The sequence below is a fragment of the Bison bison genome, unplaced genomic scaffold (assembly GCF_000754665.1).
Source record: "Bison bison bison isolate TAMUID 2011002044 unplaced genomic scaffold, Bison_UMD1.0 scf7180017864471, whole genome shotgun sequence".
NCBI lineage: Eukaryota > Metazoa > Chordata > Mammalia > Artiodactyla > Bovidae > Bison > Bison bison.
Window position 1 is genome coordinate 24353384 of NW_011495032.1, and position 10430 is coordinate 24363813.

Below are 10430 nucleotides of genomic sequence, written 5' to 3' on the forward strand. Positions count from 1 at the left end.
TGCCCCCAATCCCTCCCAGCATCACAGTCTTTTCCAATGAGTCAACTCTTCGCATGAGGTGGCCAAAGTACTGGAGTTTCAGCTTTAGCATCATTCCCTCCAAAGAAATCCCAGGGCTGATCTCCTTCAGAATGGACTGTTTAGATCTCCTTGCAGTCCAAGGGACTCTCAATAGTCTTCTCCAACACCACAGTTCAAAAGCATCAATTCTTTAGTGCTCAGCTTTCTTCACAGTCCAACTCTCACATCCATACATGACCACAGGAAAAACCATAGCCTTGACTAGACGGACCTTTGTTGGCAAAGTAATGTCTCTGCTTTTCAATATGCTCTCTAGGTTGGTCATAACTTTTCTTCCAAGGAGTAAGCGTCTTTTAATTTCATGGCTGCAGTCACCATCTGCACTGATTTTGGAGCCCAAAAAAATAAAGTCTGACACTGTTTCCCCATCTATTTCCCATGAAGTGATGGGACCAGATGCCATGATCTTCCTTTTCTGAATGTTGAGTTTTAAGCCAACTTTTTCTACTCTCCTCTTTCACTTTCATCAAGAGGCTCTTTAGTTCCTCTTTGCTTTCTGCCATAAGGGTGGTGTCATCTGCATATCTGAGGTTATTGATATTTCTCCTGGCAATCTTGATTACAGCTTGTGCTTCTTCCAGCCCAGCGTTTCTCATGATGTACTCTGCATAGAAGTTAAATAAGCAGGGTGACAATATACAGCCTTGACGTACTCCTTTTCCTATTTGGAACCAGTCTGTTGTTCCATGTCCAGTTCTAACTGTTGCTTCCTGACCTGCATACAAATTTCTCAAGAGGCAGGTCAGGTGGTCTGGTATTCCCACCTCTTTCAGAATTTTCCACAGTTTATTGTAATCCACACAGTCGAAGGCTTTGGCATAGTCAATAAAGCAGAAATAGATGTTACTGTCAGCAAAATCCCATGGACAGAGGAGCCTGCCGAGCTGCAGTCCATGGGGTCACAAAGAGTCAGACAGCACCAAGAACACACATACACACACACACACACACACACATACGCAGAGGAAAGTGAAAAGATAAGACACTGACTGGAAGATTTTTGCAACATGTTTAGTATAACTGACAAAGGGCCTATAACTAGAATGTATACACAAAAGTATACAAACTAGTAAGAAAAAGTTAGACAATCCAACAGAAAAATGGAGAACAAGCACTTCACAAAATAGTTTATAAGATCACTCATAATCATTTGGAAGGGAACTCACCCTCATTAGTCATCAGGGAAATGAAAGCTAACACCACAAAGAGATACCACTACATTTCCCTGAGATGCCTAACCATTAAGAGACGGGCACTATGAAATGGAAGGATGGAGATTATCTAGAACTCTAACACACTGCCAGTGGGAATATAAATTGGTATATTCTCTTTGAAAACCATTTGGTATTTGGTTGAATATATACATAATAATGACCCAGAAATTCCATTCTTAGATATATCCTCAACAGAATGTAAAAACATGTGTATCAAAAGACATATACAAGTACAGTTACAGCTGTATTATTCACCATAGCCAAAAAATAGAAACAACCCAAATATTCGTTAACAATGGAATGGATAAATATAATGTGTTATGTTCATACAATGGAATATTACAAAGCAAGGAAAATGAGTAACTACACATACCCACAGCGTGAATGAATCTTACAAACAAAATATTGAACAAAACCCCCCGAAATACATATCTTTAACTGCACATAGGACATTCTGTAAGATGTACCATATACTAGCCCATAAAACCAGTTTCAATAAAATTTGGCAAAATTGAAATCAAACAAAGAATGTTCTCCTACTTCAACAGAATAAATTATAAGAACACAAGGAAATTTGGGAAATACACAAATCCTGGAAATTAAAAACATTTGTAAATAAACTCTGGGCCAAAGAAGAAAAAAAGTCAGAATACATTATGAGCTGAATAAAAATGAAAACACAACACAAAACTCATGAAGTGCACCTAAAGCAGTGCTCAGCTGAAAATCAGCATTAAACATACTTAGAAAAATAAGAGCAAGCTCAACTCAAAGTAAGCAAGAGGAAGAAAATAAAGGTTAGAATAGAAATTATTAAGATTAAAAAAAAAATCAATGAAACTAAAGGTAGGTTCTTGAAAAGATCACCAAAACTGCCAAATCTTTAGCTATACTGATGAAGATAAAAGACAGAGGTTACAAATTACCAAAACCAAAAAAGAAAGGGGTATACCACTGATCTTACAAAATTAAAAGGGTTATAAAGAAATAGCATTGTATTAGTTCTTGTAGCTGCTATACAAATTGCTACAAACTTGGTGACCTAAAACAACAAAAATTTGTTTTTTCACAGTTGTGTAGACCAGAAGTCTAATATCAGTCTCCCTTGGCCAAAATTTTAAGGAAAAATCCAGTCTTATGCCTTATAGCTTCTGACAACAGGGCAGCATTCCTTAGCTTGTGGTCACATCACTACAACCTCTACCTCTGGTCACATTACCTTCTCTTCTGAGTGTGTCCAAATATCCCTCTATCTCTCTCTTATAAGGACATTTGTGATTATACATAGGGCCCATCAGATAATCCAGGATAATGGCCTCCATCACAAATCCTAAACTTCACTGCATCAGCAAAAGTTTATTGACATATAAGGTAACTACTTACAACCTCAAACAATTTTATGTTAACCAATTAGAAATTTAGATGAAATGGAAAAATGTCTATCAAGGCACATATTATCAAAATTGAATAAGAATATCTGGAAAGACTTACAACAACTAAAGAAATTAAATTACTAATTGAAGCTCTTCCTACCAAACCAAACAAAAACAACTTAGGCCCAAACTGTTTCACTGGTGAATTCTATCAAATACTTACAATCCTTAACAAACTCAAGGAAAAAGAAAAAAAGAAGAGGAAAGTACACATCCCACGTTATTCTATGAGGTCAGTATTATATTAATACCAAAGCCAGACAGGCATCACAAGATGAAAAAACAATAAATCATTATTCCTTACAAACACAGAGGCAAAAATCTTCCACAAGATGTTAGTAAATTAAATCCAACAACATATTAAAAAGAACCATACACCATGACAAAGTGGGATTTTTTTCATCTGAAAAATCAATGTAATAAAATTAATATAATAAGTCATATTAGTATGTCCAATAAAGGACAAAATGACATAATTTAGCTAGATGCAGAAAATGTATTTGACAAAATCAAGATATATTCTTTTTAAAAAAATATTTACTTATTTATTTGGCTGCACTTGATCTCAGTTGTAGCATGTAGGACTAGTTTCCCAACCAGGGATTGAACCTGGGCCCCCTCATTGGGAGTGCAGAGTCTCAACCACTGGACCACCAGGGAAGTTCTAAAATGTATTCTAAATAAAAACTCTGAACAGACGAGGAATAGAAGGGAAATTCTCCAACATCACACTCAATGGTGAAAGACTGAATGTTTTCCACTTTAAGATTGGTAAGGCAATAATGTTCACTCTATTTTTAATCAACATCGTACTACAGGTTCTATTCACGGCAATCAGACAAGAAAAAGAAAGAAAAAGTATCCACATTTGAGAGAAAGAACTAAAACTATCTTTATTTGCAGGTGACACCGTTCTGTATACAGAAATTCCTAAAAAATCCACCAAAAAAACAAGAGGAAGAGAGAAACTACTGGAATTAACAACTGAGTTCAGCAAGGTCTTAGGCTATATGAACAAAATATAAAAATCAACTGCATTTCTATATACTAGCAATGAAAAATCTGGAAATAAAAAGAAAACAATTACATTAGAAATAGCATCAAAATAATAAAATACTTAGTAAAATTAAAAGAAGAAATGTAAGACTAGTACACTGAAAACTATAAAACGTTCCTGAGTGAAATTAAAGATCTAAATGAATGGAAAACTTCCATGTTTATGACTGGAAAGATTCAATATTGTTTAAAAATCGATTCTCAAACTGATCTATGACTGTGTGTGTGCTCAGTTGTGTCCGACTCTTTGAGACCCTATGGACTATAGCCTGTCAGGCTCCTCTGTCCATGGAATGTTCCAAGCAAGACTATTAGAGTGGGTTGCCACTTCCTTCTCCAGAGGATCTTCCCAATCCAGGGATTGAACCCACGTCTCCTGCATTGGCAGGCAGGCTCTTTACCACTGAGCTGCTAGGAAGCCCAAATTGATCTACAGAGCCAACAAAATATACAAACCACTAGCTAGCTTAATCAATATACAAGGATAAGACACAAATAAGAAATAAGATCTTTGAAAAACCATAAAAGACTACTTTGCAGACCTCCAAATGTATTTTAAAACCTAAATATAATGTATATCTCCTGCTGCTGCTGCTAAGTCGCTTTAGTCATGTCCCACTCTGTTCGACCCCATAGACGGCAGCCCACCAGGCTCCCGCGTCCCTGAGATTCTCCAGGCAAGAACACTAGAGCGGGTTGCCATTTCCTTCTCTAATGCATGAAAGTGAAAAGTGAGAGTGAAGTCGCTCAGTTATGTCTGACTCTTAGCGACCCCATGGGCTGGAGCCCACCAGGCTCCTCTGTCCATGGGCTTTTCCAGGCAAGAGTAACGGAGTGGGTTGCCATCGCCTTCTCCGTATAATCCCCTAAGGAAATACAATTCAACAAAATTGATGCTGTTAATGGTAAACAGTTTGAACAGACCACTTTCTATTTAAAAAGAGAGAGAGAGAGAGCTAGCAATGAGCTATCACCAATGAAAAGCACCGGGCCCAGATGATTTCACAGGGAATTCTACCAAATTCAAAAATTAAGTATCCCATAGCACCATTAACAAAAACTTTCCTATTCTTTTTACAAAGCAAGCATAGCATTGATACCTAAACCCATAAAGGAAATTACAGATGAATGCGAAGGTACTTCAGTTCAGTTCAGTTCAGTCACTCAGTCGTGTCCGACTCTTTGCGACCCCATGAATCGCAGCCAGGCCTCTTTGTCCATCACCAACTCCCAGAGTTCACCCAAACTCATGTCCATTGAGTCAGTGATGCCATCCAGCCATCTCATCCTCTGTCGTCCCCTTCTCCTCCTGCCCCAAATCTCTCCAGCATCAGGGTCTTTTCCAATGAGTCAACTCTTCGCATGAGGTGGCCAAAGTACTGGAGTTTCAGCTTCAGCATCAGTCCTTCCAATGAACACCCAGGACTGATCTCCTTTAGGATGGACTGGTTGGATCTCCTTGCAGTCCAAGAGACTCTCAAGCGTCTTCTCCAACACCACAGTTCAAAAGCATCAATTCTTCGGTGCTCAGCTTTCTTCACAGTCCAACTCTTGCATCCATACATGACCACTGGAAAAACCATAGCCTTGACTAGACGGACCTTTGTTGGCAAAGTAATGTCTCTGCTTTTCAATATGCTATCTAGGTTGGTCATAATTTTCTTTCCAAGGAGTAAGCGTCTTTCAATTTCATGGCTGCAATCACCATCCACACTGATTTTGGAGCCCAAAAAAATAGTCTGACACTGTTTCCACTGTTTCCCCATCTAGTTCCCATGAAGTGAAGGGACCAGATGCCATGATCTTCGTTTTCTGAATGTTGAGCTTTAAGCCAACTTTTTCACTCTCCTCTTTCACTTTCATCAAGAGGCTTTTTGTGTCCAACTCTATGCGACCCCACTGACTGTAGCCCACCAGACTCCTCTGTTCATGCGATTCTCCAGGCAAGAATACTGGATTGGGTTGCCATTTCCTTCTCCAATAAATGAATATAACAAAAATATTGATACAAAGATACTAAATAATAAAAACAATCTAATACCGCAAAGAAAATAATATGCAATAATCAAGTGAGATTAATTCTAGGAATGTAATAAGTTGGTTCAATAATAGGAAACTCACTAATAATGAATCTCTCCTTAGGATATAAGGAGAAAAATTATGCAATTATTTCCATATATATTTATTAATAAATGGCCTCTGATAAAATTCAACAACTTTTCCTGTTAAAACACTCACAAAAATAGCAATTAAGCCAGTACTTGAAGTTTGAACCTTCAAATATTTCATTTGGTGGAGAAATAGTGGAAACATTTACTAAGATCAGGAACAAGGCAAGGTTGTCTACTGTCTCTACTATGACTCAACATGTTACTAACTGGTAGCATTAGTCCAAGCAGTTAGGCAAGAAAAATCAAACAGAGGCAAGATCATCTTCAAATATATCTAAACCCTAGAGAATTAATAATACTACTAACTCAATTATTTAAAAAAATTCAATAAGGAAGCAGGACATGAAATTAACATACAGACATCTATAGCCTTAATATAGACAAATAATTGAAGTATATAAAGCAGAAGAAGCCCCACCTGAGGAATAATCTTAACAAGAAGTGTGCAAAACTCTTAAGAGGAAAACTTTAAGACACTTCTGAAAGACACAAAAGTAGAGTTGAATAATGAAAAACATCTCTGGATAGGACAGACCAACATCATAAAGATGTCAGTTCTACTTAATTTACAAATGTAATGTAATCTTTAGTTTTTTAAAAGCCTTTTATTGTGAGATAAACAAGTTAACAAAGTTTTTATAAAGAGTGAGAATAATCAGGAAGTTACAGGAAAAGAAAACTACAAAAAGGAAGGGGTCCAGCCCTACCAGACTTCAAAACATACTTTAAGTCTTTAAATAAAAGAGTATGGTCTTAACTACCTTTCCCAAGGTAGAGTCATGAAATATATGGAAATGCCTACTAAACATGATTGACCTTGGGAAATGCTGCATTTCATATTCCCTTCTTGAATATTCACAAGGCATTCAGCATGTTAAAGATTCCTGCAACAAAGGATTTATCTTTTCTTAAAAAAATTGTAAGGTCTTGGCACTTGAATTGATAAACACCAACGGAATAGAATAGAAGTCCAGAAAAAAAACATATATGGAAGCTTAAATCTTATGCATAAACGAGGCATCTCAAAACTCTAGGGCAAAGACAGACTTTTTTTTTTTTTAAAGAAATGGTGTTGGGACATTTATTTGGGAAAAGAATAAATTAAATCCAGACTGCATACCACACATTACAAATAAATTAGGAATCTAAATATAAAAATGATATACAAGAACTAGAAGGCAAATTCAATTCCTTAAATTTGTGTACTGTTTGTTTCCTAATAGAACAATATCTTTATGTATATGAATTGTTTCCTGATAAATACTGTACTATTTTTTAAAAACTTAAGAACAACAAAGAATGCAAAATTTCCTAATAACACTCTAACAGACTTTGAAAATGTGAGTTTCAGTTTGATTCCCCTCTTCCATTTCCTCTAAGTTTTGGCAGTACCACCGCTGCTGCTGCTGCTAAGTCGCTTCAGTCGTGTCCGACTCTGTGCAACCCCATAGACGGCAGCCCACCAGGTTCCCCCGTCCCTGGGATTCTCCAGGCAAGAACACTGGAGTGGGTTGCCATTTCCTTCTCCAATGCATGAAAGTGAAGTCGCTGAGTCGCGTTCGACTCTTAGCGACCCCATGGACTGCAGCCTACCAGGCCCCTCCGTCCATGGGATTTTCCAGGCAAGGATACTGGAGTGGGTTGCCATCGCCTTCTCTAAATGGAAATTAAACTCAAGTTTCACACACTTCAGATACAAATTTACCTAATTAAAAACAGGACACCAACGCCATGTATAAGAACCTCAGGCATTGAAAAGAGAGCTAACTGATGTTTCTGGAGTTGAGCCCTTTAGACAAATGAATTCCCAGTGATGATTATGATGATGTTAGCAGCTAACATCTATTAACGCTTTACTTCGCACTGCATTAAATATTTTATATTATTACCTCTTTTAGTTCTTCAGACAACCCTTCAGGGTAGGCAGTAATTAAACGGGGCTCTGACAAGTTAAATAACTGTCAGTGTGCCCCACAAGAAAACTCTTCCTCAGGTGTTCAGTTCAGTTCAGCCGCTCAGTCATGTCCGACTCTTTGCGACCCCATGAACTGCAGTACACCAGGCCTCCCTGTCCATCACCAACTCCCGGAGTCCACCCAAACCCATGTCCATTGTGTCAGTTGTGCCATCTAACCATCTCATCCTCTGTGGTCCCCTTCTCCTCCTGCCCTCAATCTTTCCCAGCATCAGCGTCTTTTCAAATGAGTCAGCTCTCCGCATCAGGTGGCCAAAGTATTGGAGTTTCAGCTTCAACATCAGCCCCTCCAATGAACACCCAGGACTGATCTCCTTTAGGACGGACTGGTTGGATCTCTTTGCACTCCAAGGGACTCTCAAGAGTCTTCTCCAACACCACAGTTCAAAAGTATCAATTCTTCTGCGCTCAGCTTTCTTTGTATTACCACTCTCCAAACGAGGGCTGTTTTCCCTCCCTCAACTGGCACACTGACCCCTTGGTCCTGCCTGACCCTCTATGGGGTCAGGGAACAGACTCCACCCACCAGACCCCCCACTTACATTCAGCAGCCGGTACCCAGGACCCTCCTTGGACTCGACTTTGGACAGATTAGAGGGCTTGTCCCGCCCCTGGACGTTCCAGGCTGTAGAAGAGAATTCCGACCCCCTCGCTTGCATGTTTTCCAAGTTGGTTTGGGAAATTCTCTGAAATAACGGTGCTGTGTACAGGGAATGGACCCGCCTGTTGTGATTATCTTCTGCGTTGGAAACCTTCTCCATGTCTTGGGGCGGCTCCATCCCTCCATCCTCGGCTGGGCAGGTCTACGCACTAACCGACTGCCTGCTACTGCGCAGGCGCAGCCCTCTCCCCCACCTTTCCCGCGCTTTTCCTGTGCACGCACCCACACCACGTGACCTGCGCATTCAGGCGGGCCTCTGCCCCAGGCTGGAACAGGGGCTGTGCTAGTTTTAACTGCAAGCCCTTGCTTAGGCCGTTTCAGCCTCCCTTTGAAGGAAGTCTGAGCTTGCTGGCTGACAGGAAAGCTCCTCAGCACGGTGATTGAATTTAGTTCGTTTCCTGCCTGCCCTTTTAGTTCAGTTCAGTTCAGTTCAGTTCAGTCGCTCAGTCGTGTCTGATTCCGCGACCCCAGAATCACAGCACGCCAGGACTCCCTGTCCATCACCAACTCCAGGAGTTCACTCAGACTCACGTCCATCGAGTCAGTGATGCCATCCAGCCATCTTATCCTCTGTCGTCCCCTTCTCCTCCTGCCCCCAATCCCTCCCAGCATCACAGTCTTTTCCAATGAGTCAACTCTTCGCATGAGGTGGGCAAAGTACTGGAGTTTCAGCTTCAGCATCATTCCCTCCAAAGAAATCCCAGGGCTGATCTCCTTCAGAATGGACTGGTTGGATCTCCTTGCAGTCCAAGAGACTCTCAAGAGTCTTCACCAACACCACAGTTCAAAAGCATCAATTCTTCGGCACTCAGCCTTCTTCACAGTCCAACTGTTACATCCATTCATGACCACAGGAAAAACCATAGCCTTGACTAGACGGACCTTTGTTGGCAAAGTAATGTCTCTGCTTTTCAATATGCTATCTAGGTTGGACATAACTTTCCTTCCAGGGAGTAAGCGTCTTTTAATTTCATGGCTGCAATCACCATCCACACTGATTTTGGAGCCCAAAAAAATAGTCTGACACTGTTTCTGTTTCCCCATCTATTTCCCATGAAGTGATGGGACCAGATGCCATGATCTTCGTTTTCTGAATGTTGAGCTTTAAGCCAACTTTTTCACTCTCCTCTTTTAACTTTCATCAAGAAAGCTTTTTAGTTTCTCTTCACTTTCTGCCATAAGGGTGGTGTTATCTGCATATCTGAGGTTATTGATATTTCTCCCCGCAATCTTGATTCCAGCTTGTGTTTCTTTCAGTCCAGCGTTTCTCATGATGTACTCTGCATATAAGTTAAACAAGCCTGCCCCTTAATCCTTCATAAACCTTCTCTCTTCTCCATACACCTCCAAATACTATCCCCTGAGTTCCAGATGCTATATTTTTAACAGTCTACTTGGATACTTTTACTCGACTGTCCCATAGATTCATAACCCAACACATTAACATTCATCTTCCTTCTCAGACGTCTATGTTCCAAACACATTTCGTGTAGCAATGTCATATACACAAAATCTTAAAACTTGACAGTTTTTAATTCATATCCTAAATATTTGAACCCGACTATTCCTCTTTATGGCTCTTCATTTAGGGTATCTCACATAGACGACTGCAGTGCTTTACTGCAGGGGTCCCTGGCCTACCATTATCCACCCTTCCCACTGCCCCAGTGTTCATGCAGCTTACCTTTTAAAACACACGGAATCAGAAATGTTCAGAGTTTCTTTAATCGGCCACAAAAAATTCTTTAATACAGAAAACAAGGGACTCCAAAATGCTCTATACCACCTCAGGATCATTTCTTATGTCTATTCTATATGGAATCAGGTTTTCTTTTATTC

The 10430-nt window shown here is 39.8% G+C and overlaps 1 protein-coding gene across 1 annotated transcript in view; it reads right to left on the bottom strand.

Annotated features, from left to right (window-relative positions):
* Nucleotides 1-8729, bottom strand: part of ALS2CR11 (amyotrophic lateral sclerosis 2 (juvenile) chromosome region, candidate 11) — a 126187-nt gene extending 117458 nt beyond the window's left edge. The window contains exon 1 of the mRNA XM_010860971.1: nucleotides 8473-8729. Within this exon, the coding sequence (XP_010859273.1) occupies nucleotides 8473-8709 (237 nt within the window). The 5' untranslated portion in view covers nucleotides 8710-8729. The remainder of the gene's footprint in view (nucleotides 1-8472) is intronic.
* Nucleotides 8730-10430: the final 1701 nt, after the last annotated feature.